This window comes from Dipodomys merriami, unplaced genomic scaffold (assembly GCF_024711535.1).
Source record: "Dipodomys merriami isolate MVZ:Mamm:240054 unplaced genomic scaffold, mDipMer1.0.p SCAF_19, whole genome shotgun sequence".
In the NCBI taxonomy this organism is placed as follows: domain Eukaryota; kingdom Metazoa; phylum Chordata; class Mammalia; order Rodentia; family Heteromyidae; genus Dipodomys; species Dipodomys merriami.
In genome coordinates this window covers 13,146,630-13,163,883 of record NW_027203270.1, presented here as the reverse complement: position 1 = coordinate 13,163,883, position 17,254 = coordinate 13,146,630, and the positions used below count along the sequence as shown (strand labels likewise).

At 40.8% G+C, this 17,254-nt stretch overlaps 1 protein-coding gene across 2 annotated transcripts in view; it reads left to right on the top strand.

The window, feature by feature from the left end:
• Nucleotides 1-17,254, top strand: part of Phf12 (PHD finger protein 12) — a 49,897-nt gene that overhangs the window by 11,377 nt on the left and 21,266 nt on the right. The window contains exons 2-4 of one of the 2 annotated variants that reach the window (XM_070027332.1): nt 13,807-13,959; nt 14,063-14,135; nt 16,675-17,068. In XM_070027332.1, coding sequence (XP_069883433.1) covers nt 14,085-14,135; nt 16,675-17,068 — 445 coding nt within the window. In that variant the 5' untranslated portion in view covers nt 13,807-13,959; nt 14,063-14,084. The remainder of the gene's footprint in view (nt 1-13,806; nt 13,960-14,062; nt 14,136-16,674; nt 17,069-17,254) is intronic. The other variant, XM_070027331.1, reaches the window with a different exon arrangement.

Genomic DNA, 17,254 nt, shown 5'->3' with positions numbered 1-17,254 from the left:
AACCACAGCCCAAAGATATCAGTTCACCTCCAGGCCAGGCAGGGGAACCTCTCAGAATTACTAGCAAGATTGAGTTCCAAGTGAACCCTGTTTTTACTCACTTGTGACCTGCAGAAGGATATTGAATATTATTTTCTCTCTTGAAGCAAATGTAGTGTACAGAAGAACTTGGGAGTTTAGTTTTCATCTCTGCATTATAAAATCAGGCAACACACTTCACTATTTAGTTGGCTAAGTGTGAACTCCAGGCCTAAGCTCTATCCCTGAACATTTTTGCTAGAGGCTCTCATTTTACCACTTGAACCACAACTGTGTGTGTGTTTAATTGGAGATATGGAGATGAGAGTCTCATGGACTTTCCTGCCTGAGCTAGCTTCAAACCATGATTGTCAGGTCTCAACTTCCTGAGTAGCTAGGATTATAGGCCTGCTAAATTAGGTTCCTTAATTCCTAAATTCACTGAGTCGTCAGCTAAAATTCTGCTAATTTTTTGTTTTAACCAAGTTTTGGAAACATCAGAGGGAACCTTTATGGTGAATTTTTTCCATAGAAAGTCATTAGTTATTGTTTGGGGTGTATCCTGAAGATTATACTCCATGAATCTCTCTAAATAAAGGTGTGAAAAGGACCTCCTTTGTGGTCCTCGTGGTTTTGCCTGGCATAATCACTCTTAACTTGGCAAACTATTATACTCAAAGGAAACATCTAATTCTGTGATACTTGACATCTTTGCAGGCTTTGGTTTGTTGGTATTGAAGCAAACTGTAGCTTCAGAACATTGTTTAAATGTGGGAAGCAACTCATGCTCAAAGCTTATATGCTTGCTGCATTTTTATTTATTTATGTATGTATGTATATATTTATTTATTGCCAGTAATGGGACTTGAACTTGGGGCCTTGGGCACTGTCCCTGAGCTTTTTTTTTTTTTTTTTGGGTCTGGTCGTGGGGCCTTGAACTCTGGGCCTGCACACTGTCCCTCAGCTCTTCAGCTTAAGGTAGCGCTCTACCACTTGAGCCACAGTGCCACTTCTGGCTTTTTTCTTTTTGCTTATGTGGTGCTGAGGAATCGAACCCAGGGCCTCAGGCATGCAAGGCAAGCGCTCTACCACTGAGCCACCTTCCCAGCCCCATCCCTGAGCTTTTTTTGAGCCATAGCACCACTTCTAGATTTTTCTGTTTATGTGGTACTGAGGACTTGTACCCAGGGCTTCATGCATGCTAGGCAAGCACTCTACCACTGAGCCACATTCCCAGCCCCCATGCTTGCTGCATTTCTTAAAGGACCTTCCTAGAGGCAGACATCTAGGTGATCATTCTTTGGTTTAGGACCATCTGAGAGAAAAGTGGGCCAAAGGGAAAAAAATCATCGTGGCTCTCTATCTCTGAGAAGTATGTTCAACTCCTAAATAGGTCACTTGGGGTATAACTGGAAGGCTTTGGAAACACAAGTCAGCACTTAGCCGTGGCATCAAACCACGACAGCACGGTTTGACAGCATGCCCAGGAGATTACTTCAGTCCCAAAGGGTAGAGAGTTTTGAGGTTTATGAGAATTGGGGGATGGGAAAGGGATAAGAGAAGGATGGAATAAGTTCTGTGATGTTGCCCAAATAATATTGTCCCTTTTTTTGCTCTTATGACCTAAGAGAACACACACACATCTATGGTCTAGATGAAGTTGGGTTTTGTTTTGTTTCTTGTTTTGTCAGTTGTGGGACTTGAACTCAGAGCCTGAGCACTGTCCCTAGTTCTTTTGCTCAAGGCTAACTCTACCACTTTGAGCCATAGCTCCACTTCTCATTTTCTGGTGGCTAATTGGAGATATGGGTCTCACAGACTTTTTCTGCCTGGGCTGCCTTTGAACCATGATCCTCAGATCTCAGCCTTCTGAGTAGTTAGGATTATAGGTATGAGCCAGCAGCACCCCACCTGAAGTTGGGTTTTATTTTATTTTATTTTTTTTTGTCGGTCGTGGGGCTTGAACTCTGGGCCTGGGCGTTGTCCCTCAGCTCTTCAGCTCAAGGTGAGCGCTCTACCACTTGAGCTACAGCGCCACTTCCGGTTTTCTGGTTGTTTATTGGAGATAGGAGTCTCACGGTCTCTCCTGCCCGGGCTGGCTTTGAACCGTGATCCTCAGATCTCAGCCTCCTGAGTAGCTAGGATTACAGGCGTGAGCCACCAGCTCCCGGCTTTGAAGTTGGGTTTTAAATAAAGACATAATTAGTCTTAGTTTTCCAAGCCTTAATAGGATTTTAGGTACAGTACTGTAAACTGTCCTAGATTCCTAAAGTGTGTCTTCAAAAAGAATGTGGCCTGCCTATTTCCTTTTTCTTGGTAGTTCACTAAAATTTGGCAAAAGAACAGTACTTCTGAGGCTCTTCTGTAATACACAGTTGTAATTGTTGGTTCTTCTTCCCAATGGAATGTTCTCCAGTACTATTAGTAAATGACTATTGGGGCCAGAATGTGGACCTTGTTTCAAACTAGCTAATCTCCAGCATCTATCACAGGTGAATTAATGAAGCCCCCTTTCAAAATGTTTACAGCCAATCTATCTTTCATTATAAAGAAGCCAGGATTGTAAAAATAGCAATGCAGGCCAATAATAGGTAGCTAAGGCAGATACCTGCTACAACTTGTGCACTACCCTCCCTCTTCCTCCCTTCTTCCCCTGTAGTAACTTTTGAGGCTCTTCTCCAGGTGTCCTTTACTGGGAGTATGCCACAAGCCAGCTCTGCATAGAAGGCCATAAAACTTGGGGCATAGTCAGCTAGTTTGAAAGGATTGTATGCCTGTGGAAGTGACGCAACTAGCTAAGTTTCTCAATGGGGCATTTGTAGTAGCCTGGCACTTCATTGGTTTCCTTGTTAACACTGTCACTAAGGCTTTGCATGGAAAAAAAAAAAAAAGCAGCAGTCCTTGTACTTTCTTTTTTTCTTAGTCCTTGTACTTTTTAATGTACTTTATGGCATTAGTTGTGTTTGAGTGAGTGGCTGGGATGATAGAGAATAAAGGATAAAGGATTAAGATTCAGATACCCATGAACTTTCTGCTTCCATCTTTTAATATCTTTCAATTATGGCCATCTTCTTTACCTTGGAAACAAGGGATAATACTTTAAGATAAAAGCTGATGCCCACACAGGTGTCTAGAGGAAGCTTACTGTTTCTGACATTCAAATTACACTAAATTCCATTCCCTCGACATATACTGTTAAGTTTGGATATATAGTTTTTCAGTTTAATTATTTAAAAAAAAATAGCACACACCTGTAATCCTAGTATTCTGGAGACATAGGCAGGAAGATGATAAATTCAAAGTCAGCATGGACTGTGTAGTGAAAGTATCCCAAAAAAACCTTATGGTTAAATCTTAACTAGCACCTTTTAGCTTTCCTAAGACATAGATGATTTCAACTTACAAAGCTTTATTTATTTGTTTGTTTGTTTGTTTATTATGTATGCATATAACCAGGACTTGAACTTGCAGCTTCATACTCTTTTCTGCTCTATCACTTGAGCCATACCACCACTACCAGCTTTTTCTGGTAATAGGAGATGGAATCTTGCAGATTTGTCTGGCCAGGCTGGCTTCAAACTATAATATAATCCCCAGTCTCAGCCTCCTGAGTATCTAGGATTATAGGCTAGAGCTACCCATTCTTTATTTTTAAAGGACTCAGCGGTCCCTTTATAGGTCACAATGGCTGCCTGAAGGCTGATGCATAATTGTAGTCCTGATCACTTTCCTCCCCATCTTAGCTAGTGCCAGTAATATTTTCTGGGCTGGCTGAAGGCAGCAGGGCCAATCTGAAAGAGAGTAGACCTGCTGTAAGCATACATTGTCTCTGCAATGCCACTAAAATTGCTTGATTTTAATTTGTAGTGACCTCAGATGGAGGGATGAGAGAAGCATGAACTGTGAAATTAAAAATCATAATTGCTCAGTGCTACTATTTGCTTGATGAACACCTCTTTCCCCCATCAAAAGTGAGTGGAAGACATAGATAATGGTGGAAGCAGTTAAATCTTTCTAGTCTGATACTTTATTTTCACAGAAACTTCTATTAATGACTTGAGAACTTGATTTTTAGAATTCTACCAGTTCATGCAATGGACCTTTTAGAAAATAAGAATCTCTCGATATATGGTGTAAATCTAATGTTTGCATTGTGTTCCTGGTTTTTTGTTTTTGTGTGTGTGTGTGTTTTTTCCCCCTCCAGTCTTGGAGCTTGAACTCAGGGTCTGGGCACTTCCCTGAGTTTCTTCACTCCAGGCTAGCACTCTACCACTTAGAGCTCTACTTCCAGCTTTTTGTTGATTAATTGGAGATAAATCTCAGACTTTTCTGCTCTGGATGGCTTTGAATTGCCATCCTCAGATCTCAGCCTCCTGAGTAGCTAGGATTATAAGCATGAGCCACCAGCACCTGGCTTTGTTAATTATTTGTATCAAATGAAATGTTTTATGCTAAGGAAAATCTATTTAGTATCAATATCAAGAATTTCCATTCAGAAAAGTTTACCCAATTATTTATATTAAAGATTAAAATTAAAAGGATAAAAAATATTGCTCAGGTATCCTTTCAAACTGAAATGCTTTTTAATTGGCCTTCAGCAGGCTCTGGGTGAGTTCCTTGTTCATGTTGCCCAATGATATCCGATGACATTCCAGATGAAAAAAATATATATTATGGGAGACATTGGTCTGTTTTGTTGTTCTGAAGAGTTCCATGAAATAAGTTACAGGAGGTATTAAAGTCAAAGAATCTTTTGGCTGAATTTTAGGTTTTGCTTTTCTTTGATGCTCTTTTCCTAAAAATTAGAGAGCTACAATTAAATGTCTCTTAGGTCTTGAGACATTTTATAGATATAGTCATATAGTCTTACTACTTCCTATTTTGTTTACATAAGTAAAACATACTTTAAAAAATCAGATTAGTCGGCTGGGCGCTGGTGGCTCACGCCTGTAATCCTAGCTACTCAGGAGGCTGAGATCTAAGGATTGCGGTTCAAAGCCAGCCCAGGCAGGAGAGACCGTGAGACTCCTATCTCCAACAAACCACCAGAAAACCGGAAGTGGTGCTGTAGCTCAAGTGGTAGAGCGCTCGCCTTAAGCTGAAGAGCTGAGGGACAGCGCCCAGGCCCAGAGTTCAAGCCCCACGACTGACCAAAAAAAAAAAATCAGATTAGTAACTTACAGATGTTAAGTGCCAAAAATTTGTGGGGACCAGTACATGGTTTACCAATTTTTTTATTATGTTGATACTGATAAAAGAAAAATGCCAGTTATTTTATATGTGGTTTTGTAATAAATAAATGTATTTTAACCAAAGGGAAGTTTTAAAGCATTTTATATGCTTTTTCTCCAGCCTAGTATAGCAATTAGTTATTAAACAGCATGGAGGTATGACCTAAATATGACTTGCTCTGTTTTGTTTCATCAACAATGTCCCATCTATAAATGTCCCATGTATGCTTTCCATTGGTACGTTATACAATTTTATATGATTATCACATTGTCCTGTTGTCAGATTTTACATTGAATAAAATTAATTTATCATTAAAAAAAGAAATATTTTGTCAGTCCAGGGAAAGAAAATGGAGTATGTAATAATAATAATAGTAATAATAGGTCTAGAGCTCAAATGCTATTTTTTAATCTATATGTTGTAAAGCAAAAAATAGATCTCTGGACTAAAAGACCGGGCAATCTTTGTGTTTCACAATTCCCTCTACCATTCTCTTCTCCCTTTGTTCTCCCTCCCCTCCCACTTCCCCCAGTTCCATATTGAAAAACTGCTTGCACTGGATGGATAATTAACGGTGCTTTAAAACACCAGGTCCCATTGGCAGCCACTAAATCTGAAGTAAATGTTAATGTTGTTCAGCGAGAGGGATGAATAAGGTTAGATTCAGATCAGCCTTACTGGTTAAAGGACTTAAAATAGATGCACTTAATTAGAGAGCCTAGAACCATGATAACTATCATCGTCTTGCAGTGGTGAGATGTAGCCTCATTAGTGAATGAACGAAGCATTCTAAATTAAAATGGGATTCCTTCTGAGTTGGGATCATCTGACTTAAGGGCTTCGAATCTTTGACAGAGAAATCTGTCAGTGAGTCATTACAGTGACCAGTACAGTAAGTGTTTGTAGTTTTCTCCATGTGACTTCAAAAATAGTCTTAACCAGACACCCATCTAGAGATGGGCCATTTGCTTTTTTTTATGGGACTCTAGCTTTGTTAGAGTGATGATGCAGAGCTTGGATTTAGGAAGTTTCCGTTTTAGAAAGTTAATGTCCTTGGCCAGCATTCTAATTGGTTTATGTATAAATATATTTTGTTTGTATGCCCTCTCCAGATTTACAGAAAGCAACACCAAATTCTGAGAAACATATCCTTCAATTGTACATACAATCTCTGAAGATCTAGAGCTTCATTATTATGGACTATTTTATACCTAACAGTGTTATTAAGATTAGGTAGTGGTTAAAATAAACAGTGAATTGGAAAGCAATGAACAGTCCCTTTCTGGCCAAGAATTGCCAGTCAAAGCTTTTTAACAAATGGTCTGGAAGGAAAATTAACCACAACAGAGCTCTATTTTCAAAAGTCACTCTCTTTTCTGCCTGCGGAGAGAATGCCTGTCTCTGCACTGCAAACTGTTATTTCAAAGCCAGAAAATAATGTAAAGGTCTTTGTCTTAGCTGGACATCAGTAGCTCGTGACTATAATAATAGATACTCAGGATACTGAGAATATCAGTTCAAAGCCAGTTTGGGCAGATACATCCTTGCTTGAGACTATCTCTAACCAGCAAAAATTGAAGTTCTTGTAATAGAGTGCCATCGGTGCAAAACAGTTGTTTTGTTGGCTAAAGAGCTACCAGAGCTGGGTCCTGGTATCTCACAACCGTAATCCTATCTAATCAGGAGACTGAGGTTTTAGGATTGAGGTTCGAAACCAACCCAGACAGGAAAGTCTATGAGACTCTTACCTCCAACTAATCACCAAAAAAGCTGGAAGTGAAGCTATGGCTCAAGTGGTAGAGCACTAGCCTTAAGTAAAAAAAGCTCAGGAACAGTGCCCAGGCCTTGAGTTCAAGCCCAGGACTGGTACAAAAAGAAAAGAGCTACTAGATTTCTAAGGCAAACAGCTCTTATACAGTGGAAAACTATTCCAGGCTTCCCTTCATAGGGTGGGGACAGTGCTCCAAAGATAGTTAAAAGTTGAAACACTATTGTGCTGTGAATGGTGTGCTGTAAATGGATTTAAACATCCACTGCAGGAAAATGCTTCCACTCCTAGAACTTTCCCTTTTTCAGGTCATCATCAGAACGCAGAAATAAGGCCACTTTTGAAAGTTCATCCTGAACCCTTTGAGTTCCTTAACTTAGGTGCTAAAAGCTGAATAACCATTTGCTGAATAGCTCTTTAACAGAAAGAGTAGGGGAAAGGTTATGTCACCTTAGATACCAAATGACTTATGTGAGACTGTATATATCGGTTTGTAGTTAATTGTAGTGGTCTCACTGTTGATTTTGTTTTCCACTTTATCTCTTTATCACTTGATCCCTGAAAGCAAAGACCACATCTGAGATCCCAACACCTAAGATCATATTATCTAGCCTAAAATAAGTGTCCAAAAAAATGTCTGAGTGGATGAATGATTCTACCTGAGACTATATTCTTGAAGGTTAGATGATCACTTGTTTGTTTTGTATTTATCCTTCAGTGTGGTACCTAGGACATTACTTAATAAGCAGTGGGAATCCAATAAATGTTGACTGATCTAGAAGGAAATATTTGAGGAAGGCACACTGTTGATAGACCTCTGTGTTCCCTTAAAAGTAAGAGGACTACTAAAGGTTCTTTATACAGTTTGGTTTCAGATTTGAGTTTCAGTTCTCCTACTTACTGGCTCAACGTGGCTTTGGATGAGTCAGTTTCCTCACCTCAGTGATGGAAGTAAGAATTAATTATCTCACAGTGTAGTAAGTGAAGATCAAACAAGAGCATCTGTTAAAACACTGAACTGTAAGACACTACATATAAAATGAAGTTATCACTGTTATTTCTAGGTGTTGGTGATTGATGTCTTTAACAGGCAGCACTGGCTTGTTAAAGAGTTTTTGCAGGGTTTTCACTGCTGAGTAGTTAGAACTCTGAGAGAATAAGCTCAGCATTTCCTGACTTTTAACTTTTAAGTGATTTATTCTGTCTTCATTGCTATATGGAGATGAGAGGGAGCTGAGGCAGGAATGTGGCCTAGTGGTAGCGTGCTTGCCTAGCATGCATGAAGCCCTGGGTTCAATTCCTCCGTACCACGTAAACAGAAAAATGCAGAAGTAGCACTGTGGCTCAAGTGGTAGGGTGCTAACCCTGAGCCCAGAGAAGCTCAGTGACAGAGCCCAGGCCCTCAGTTCAAGCCCTAGGACAAGCAAAAAATAAAATAAAAATACTTTGCATATGTACGTGTTGGCCATTTAGCTGATGGGAGTGCTAGTCTTCAAAGGAGCTTTGTGCTTCTTCTTCTTTTTTCTGTTCTGTTTTCTTGTTTTCCTATACTATGAGTTTAAGGGGCTTTGAGATGGATAGCTGAGGTGAGGAATTCCTCAGAGTAAGTGCATAAGTACCCCAAGGCTGCCAAATCTTCCCTCTTGGAATCCTTTTCCTGTCAGCAGTATTTCAGACAGAGAGCAAATAGTTTCTTTGGGAATCATGAGACTCTTACTTCCATATAACTACCCAAAAAAGCCAGAAGTGGAGCTGTGGCTCAAATAGTAGAATGCTAGCCTTCAGCAAAAATCTCAGAGACAATAAAAGAAAAAAGAAAAAGGGGGGCTGGGAAGTTGGCTCAGTGGTAGAGTGCTTTCCTCGTATGCATGAGGCCCTGGGTCCAATTCGTTAGCACCACATAAACAGAAAAAAGCCAGAAGTGGCGCTGTGGCTCAAGTGGTAGGGTGCTAGCCTTGAGCTGAAGAGCTCAGGGACAGTGCCCAGGCTCAGAGTTCAGGCCCCACGACCAATAAAAAAAGAGAGAGAGAAGAAAAGAAAAAGGAATTGGATAGAGCTGACAGAAAACATGATGGGTGGGGGCTGGGAAGGTGGCTCAGTGGTAGAGTGCTTGCCTTGAAATGTATGAGGCCCTCAGTTTGATTCCTCAGCACCCATAAGCAGAAAAGGCCGGAAGTTAGGCTGAGGCTCAAGTGGTAGAGCACTAGCCTACAGCTGAAGAAGTGAGAAACAACACCCAAGCCCAGAGTTCAGGCCCCACGATCAACCAAAAAAAAAAAATTATGATGGGTGGAGTTGGGGAGCTTTTTGATGAGTGGTGCCTATGTTCTAGCCATGATCAATTTCTAGAAAATGTTGTCCTTCCGTATCCATTATTAACATAGTACTGCCTTCTTTCATGTATCACCTCAAAATTGTTGATTCAGGATGCTTGTTGAGCATTTTAATACAAGTTTTAAGCATTTTAACTGTTAGAAAAAGAGAAACAAGACTTTGTTTTTACTTAGATGCCTTTTCATTAATTTATGACCTTAAGGTTTTTTTATTGTGAAAATACTGTACAGAGGGGTTACAATTACATGAGCAAGGTAATGAGTACATTTCTTATCATTATTGCCTCCTCCTTTGTTTCCCCTTACCATCCCTGCCTTCTCATCCCCTCCCCCCAGTTTATGACTTTTTTGTTTGTCTGTTTTGGTTGGTAGTGGGGCTTGAACTCTGGGCCTGGGCACTGTCCTTAGCTCTTCAGCTCAAGGTGAGCACTCTACCACTTGAGCCACAGTGCCACTTCTGGTTTTCTCATGGTTAATTGGAGATAAGAGTCTCACAGACTTTCCTGCTTGGGCTGGCTTTGAACCATGATCCTCAGATCTCAGCCCTCCTGAGTAACTAAGATTACAGACATGAGCCACTGGGACCTGGCAATTTATGACTTTTAAACATAACCACTAAAATAAGTTTTTGTCCAATTGTATAGTTTTATGGGATTATACTCACTTCCTAGAAGCTTACACTTTTGTTAGTTCAATGATTTAAAGTTTTGTCGAATACCTACTACATGAATAGGTATTATGCAGAGTGAGATACCAAAGATAAATGAAGCATAGAGAAGAGGATTCAGGTGCAGTAAGAGTTTGGGGGGGGGGGGTTGGTGCTGGGAAAGTGGTTCAGTTGTAGAGTGCTTGCCTTGCATGCATGAGGCCCTGGGTTTGATTCCTTAGCACCACATAAGCAGAAAAAAAACAGAAGTGACACTGTGGCTCAAGTGGTAGCGTGCTAGCCTTGAGCTGAAGAGCTTGAGGGACAGTGCCCAGGCCCAGAGTTCAGGCCCCACAACCGACTAAAAAAAAGTTTGAGCAGCACAGAAGTGCTATGAGTAACAATAGCACTGTCATAGAAAGCCTGGAGAGAATCCTGATATGAGACAACTCAAGAGAGATAAGGAGTTTTCCAAGTGAAAGAGTTGGAGAAGACATGCATGATTGTAGAGTGTGGCACTGGAATGAGTGGAGACACAGAGGTGAGAGATGGTATCATCAGTGATAGGAGTCAGCAGATTGATGGAGCAAAGAGACAGGGTCCTGATTACAAGGCTGAAATATGAAGGAGCTTGAAATTTATCTTATAATGGATGGGGGGAAATGCCATTGAAGGATTTTTAAGCAGGAGAGTAATATGATTAGATGGAATTGGGGGGTTGAAACAGTCTTATATAGTACAAGATGGCCTGAAACTTTCTATCTCCTACCTTAGGCTACTGTACCTTGTTCCAGATTGTATTTTGTTTTGTTGGCAGTACTGGGGTTTGAGCTCAGGGTTTAATGCTTGCTAAGTAGGAACTCTACCACTTAAGTCTTGTTTTAACCCTTTTTGCTTTAGTTATTTTCTAGGTAGGATCTCACCTGTTCTCCCCCTCCCCCCAACCCCAATGGCTAGGGTGGCAGGTAAACACTATTATGCACAGCTTTTGTTGTTGTTGAAATGGGATCTTAACTGAGACCTTCCCATCTCCTCCTCCTGTATGTTAGATAAATCATTCTGCCAACAGTAATAGTGATAAAGGAAGAATAAAGAGTGATATAGTGATTGTTCACTTCTTGGTGAAAGATCTAAGCCCATATTGCCTTGCTTTCATATAATGTAGGCTATCCTGGTACAGTGCCAATGGGCAGATGAAAAGAAATGATGAAAAACAGAATCAGAAGTGACAGGGTTAATTTTAATATGACAGCTGCTGAAGCATAGCAGTCTTTAGGCCTTTGAAAATAAGATGCATGCATTTTATCAGTTAGTATGCAACCTGTTATAGAAATTCATTGGAGAAAACCAGGGAAGATTTTACAAGTAACACTCACCTGTGGTCCTCTAGGACTTGGAGACCTGTCCCAACAGACCACTGTATCTCCAGTTTCCTGTTTCCTGGTGAGCATCCTCTTGAGATTCCACTAAGGAAACAGAGGAAGGGAAGCAATGAACTGTGAAGATTTGGTGAGCATTTGACATTTATGCTCAGGGGTCTAGGGAAGCATGGCAGAGCAAGAAAAAGGAACATTTGTCAGACCAAGTATAGTTTTAGGTAAATAGTAAAATAGCATATCATTAAATCCTAAGACTTAAAGGCTAGTCCTATTTTAAAATGTGTGTGTGTATATACACACATGAATTCCTGCACTTTTCCTCTTCTTACTGTTTGAAGTACTGACCTCCCCCTTCAAGAACTTAAGCATAAATACAACCTTACATTATTACATTATTTGTACATTCTGTACATTATTTGTTTTCAGACTTTGATGCCCAACAGAATCATTTTAAGGGCTTGCTTATTAAGCAAAAATTGTTAAGCCTAAGTTCTAGAGTTTCTGGGTCAGTTGATCTGGCATGGCCTCAGAATTTGCATTTCTATTAAATTCTCAGGTGCTTCTACTACAGCTAAACTGAGGACATTTTGAAAACAAAGTGCCTGTTGTATAGGCAATGTAATTATAACCCTCTGAGGATTTAATAAAATAATAAAGTCTCATATAGCTCTTGATATAATTTTAATGTAAATCAATGGCCTAGAGGATCTGTAAGGCCCAGCCCTACACACCTCTGGTTTTGATTCATTCTTTGCTTCCTCAGTAACTACTGTGTACACAACTTATGTATTACAAAGATACAAAGAGGGAAGCAATGCAATAGTGTCTTCTAATAAAAAAGATGACTGTCATGCAAGGCAAAATATAAGTGCCAAAGGAAAACTAAACCAAATTCAACAACTGGCACAAGAGAAACTGATCATCTTTTGCTACATAACAAGTTACCCCAAAACTCAGTGTCTTGAAACAAGATAGTAGTTATTATCTGTCACAATTCTCAGGGTTAACTGGGCTCACCTGAGTAATTTTTTGTTCCACATGTTGGCTAGGACTACAGTTATTTGGAGGCTGGACTAAGCTGGGTATGTCCAAGATGACTGACTCACTCATCACAGTAAGTGGGGCAACTGCTTGGCTTGACAGTTCAGCAGCTGAAGCTGATGATTGGAGCCCCTCAAGTCTCCTCCATATGGCATCTTACAGCATCACAACAGGGCCCTGAGATGGAACATTCCAATCATATAAAGTATAATCTACGAAGTGGTGCTATGGCTCAAGTGGTAGAGCGCTCGCCTTGAGCTGAAGAGCTCAGGGACAGCGCCCAGGCCCAGAGTTCAAGCACCATGACTGACAAAAAAAAAAAAAAAAGTATCATCTACTGTTCTCTTAAGGCTTGGGCTTGGAAGTTGCAACATACCACATCTGCTGCATTCTTTTGGTCACAGCAAGTTAAAAGATGAGCCCAATTCAAGAGGAGAATGGACTACCTGTGAATAGGGAATGGAACAGACTTTGCAAACATTAAATATACCACAAGCTGAATGGAGCAAACCTCCCTAGCTTTTCTAGAGGAAGGGTATTCCAAAGAAAGAATTAACAAGTCTTTGATTTAACTAGGGAGAAGGCACCTGAAGGAGGCCTAGGAACATGGATGAGGCTTTGTGATAGGACTTCCAACAGTATGGAAGACCTCTTGGTGATTTTATTGGCATGGTACAGAAGAATGTGAGCATGACTGTTCAGCCTCCAAACTTGTGGGATTATATTGTTGTTTTGCGGGTGGTTATTGTTGTTTTGTTGTTGTTGTTGCCTGTTCTGGGGCTTGAACTCAGGATCTGGGCACTGTCCCTGAGTCTTTGGCTCAAGGTTAGCAGTCTACTACTTGAGCCACAGCCAGCTTTTTTTAAATAACCAGTCCTGTGGCTTGAACCTTGGGTATAAGCTCTGTCCCTGAACTTCTTTTGCTCAGGCTAATTCTCTACCACTTGGTCACAGCGCCACTTCCTGCTTTTTCTGAGTAGTTTATTGGAGATTAGAGTCTCATAGACTTTCTTGTCCAGGCTAGTTTCAAACTGCGATCCTCGGATCTCAGCCTCCTGAGTATGAGGCTAGGATTACAGGAGTGAGCCACCAGAGCCTGCCTTTTTTTTTTTTTTTTTTTTTTAAGTAGTTAAGATAGGAGCCTCATAGACTTTACTGCCCTGGCTAGCTTTGAACTGCAATCCTCAGATCTCAATCTCCTGATAAGCTAGGATTACAGGCATGAGTCACCAACACCAGTTCCAAACTAATTCCTTATGCCTTTTCCTATAAGCCCAGTTATAGATTTGGCTTCCCTTGCTGAACTGTGAGATGAATGCTCATTCCTTAGGGGATTATAAATGTTGCTTTTTTAAAAAGTGATTGTTTTATTATCTTCTTCTTTTTTAGGTAGAGTCTTGCTTTGTAACCCAGTCTGGCTTCAAACTCCTGCCTCAGCCTCCCAAGTACTGGGATTACCCACTGCTACCACGCCCTGAGTAGGCATTTTGAAGGATGACAGAACTCTAGCAGTGCTTCAATAGTTTCTAGCAACTAAAATAGGTTAGGGACATGCAGCTTATGCCAGACTTACCTAAACCCCAAACTTTTTCCTGTTGCCTCCAAGGGTTAGTTACTTAGTCTTGCCCTTGTCTTTTCCCCACAGTAACCCTCCACTGAGTGAAGAGATGTTGCCTCCTGGGGAGTGGATGTGTCACCGGTGCACTGTTCGCCGAAAGGTAATAATGCTGCTTTCAGCAGGCTTTGCTCGGGATGCTAGATCTTGAGTGCTGATATTCTAGAGCTAAGATGGCCTGGCCCTGAGGCATTTTATCCCTTCTTGTCTTTTCCAGCCCTGGAATCACCCTACTCTCCCAATGGTGACTGTTTGGAATCCAGTAGGGCCTAAAAATCCAAACATGGGCTACTGAAGAGGGCAGAAGAGGTGTGTTCATTTACCGAGCCATGTTTAGTCACTAGTGACAGGAATAGTCTGATCTTATTGACCTTGTAGTGGCCTGACTGTGGCAGCATTATCCATGGCTCGAAAGAATGATTTTTTTTTTTCTCACCCAAAAGCAAATAAGTCACTGGTCTCCAGAGGTTTGACCAGTTGTATTAGTGGATAGGATTTTTAATCCATTTGTACCCCAGCTGGCTAATCTCTTTAGCTCCTTTTCCCATAGCTTTGATAAATTCAGTACTGGCTGAATTATAAACATGGTTCATTATTTTCTACTCTGAAAATTTTTATGGGAAACCAGAACTAAATTCTCTTATCAAAAAAGGAAGTAAGTATGTTTCCACCCAGATTATATTTCCCCCAACTTTCAAATTATAGGCTAAGGAATCAAATTTGTCCATGAATTGTAAAACTATACCTTGCTCTACACACACACACACACACACACACACACACACACACACACGCACGCACGCACACGCACACATTAAACACCAGGCAACTTTATTTTGACATCATTGCTGTTTTCCTGGCCCTTGAACATGATGTCACAATGAATGATGACTTCCTTGATTGCAGAAACAGGATGAGGAGATGACTCAGAGATTGTGGTTTAGTGTGTATAACAGAGGCCTTTAAAAAGAAGGTAAACAATTTGGCAGACATTTTTCTGATATGGGTACTCATTAAAAAGCAACCCAGAGTCAAGTCAGCCACCTAACCACAGCTGTAGTTCAGTTTCTTCTAATGTCCATTAACTGGACTAATCTCTTATCCTGTGCACTAAGTTGCTTTCCTAGGCATCCCCAGTTTGATTAGAGTAGGACCAGACCTGTCATCCAAGAGTTCTTTCAGAAACTTGTCATATAAAGAAGGTAGGCCTAGGGACTAGGAAGGTGGCTCAGTGGTAGAGAGCTTGCCTTGCATGCAAGGCCCTGGGTTCGATTCCTCAGCACCACATAAGCAGAAAAAGCCAGAAGTGGCACTGTGGCTCAAGTGGTAGTGCGCTCGCCTTGAGCTGAAGAGCTGAGGGACTGCAGAGTTCAGGCTCCACAACCAACAAAAAAACAAAAAGGAAGGTGAGCCTAAAAGGATGATGAGCCCCTGAAGGAGGAGAGTTGAAAAAAGGAATTAACGTTATATTAGTATTGGGTCTCTATTTTAGCAAAGAAGAAACCAAGACTGAGAATGAGGAATAACTTTCTCAAAGATTCCAAGGAATTGAAGCAAATTCTATCTCATTCTCAAGCTCTGTTCTTTCTTCATTGGTTTTATAGAAACAGAACTACATGCTAAGAATTACAGTATACATTTTAAAACACAGGGTGATTCTGAAATGTTATTCTGACCTGCTTTCACATGGATCTCTTTGCCATATCTGCCTTTTCCATCTCTACCATACCACTCTTCTTTGGCCTCTTGTAATTTATTCAAAATGATACGCCCTCTGGGCCTCATCTACCTCTTATGATTAGGTCCTATGTATAATTTCTAGTGGAAGCTAGGTCTTAACACAGCTAAAAGCCATCCTTTCATATGTCAGACATGCTTTATCTCTACCATATATCTATCGGAGGAAGATTTTACTGGTCTCACTGTGTAGATAGAGAAATTTCTGTACCTTCAGCCTGAGTCACCCAAGGTCAAAGAAAATATTGGCAGAAGTGGGACAAAATCCCACATCTCCAACTGGGACCAGTGTTAAACTTCCCATAATCCCTCTATTTGAATTTGTGGAGTAAAATCTGTTTCCCACTTTTTAAGAAATGTTCCTTTCAGAGTTCTTAAGTAAAATGAAAACACTAGAAACCACAATTCTTAGACACTATGCTTGAAATACAATTGCCTTCCACAGTAACACTCAACCTCCCTGAAAAAAAGGAGGTCTACTGGCCTATTTCACCTTTCATCTTTGCTTGTAAACTTTTTTATTTTGAGCAAAAGTCAGGATGCTTCAAGACAATCTCACTTTGTTATTTTCACTGTTTGTTCTGTGTTCCTTTCTTAGCCTTTTGCCTGTACCATGTATCATGTCATATGATAAGTTAGAGTTAATGATGTAGAATTTGTATAACTGTTTCTAACTTTACGTGTTTTTGGTAATTCCCTACTGTAATAGTTTTCCCAGCTTTAATTAGTCTTACAGGTGTATCAACATTAATAGACCAGTGTCTCAGTTCCTAGGTAGATGATTCTGGGATACGGAAGAGATTTTTGTGATTTTGGTTAGTGATCTATCTAGCAGGACATTGTACACCCATCTCTTTCTGTTTTGTGGTACTTTTCATGATGGGCCCACCTATTCATTTGCACAGAAACGAGAGCAGAAAAAGGAGCTGGGTCATGTTAATGGACTGGTGGACAAATCTGGCAAACGGACTACATCCCCCAGCAGTGACACTGACTTGTTGGACAGATCAGCTAGCAAAACTGAACTCAAGGCCATTGCCCATGCCCGGATCCTGGAAAGGAGAGCCAGCCGGCCTGGCACCCCCACATCCAATGCCAGCACCGAGACCCCCACTTCTGAGCAGAACGACGTTGATGAGGACATCATTGACGTGGATGAGGAGCCAGTAGCAGCAGAGCCGGACTATGTGCAGCCTCAGCTGAGGCGGCCTTTTGAGCTGCTGATTGCTGCCGCCATGGAGCGGAACCCCACACAATTTCAGTTGCCCAATGAACTGACTTGTACCACTGCACTACCAGGTTAGCTACACCATCATCATATCTCCTCTCCCATCCCAGCCTCCCTAGGGGATTATTTTCTAGCAAAAGAGCAGTGTTGCCTGCAGAATAACTTGACTGTATAGCCATTGTCTTACCTCCCCATTTCTGGTTTTGACTGTAGAGGTCTTTGAAGGTTTTAACTATTGTAATAGGCACTCAATTTTA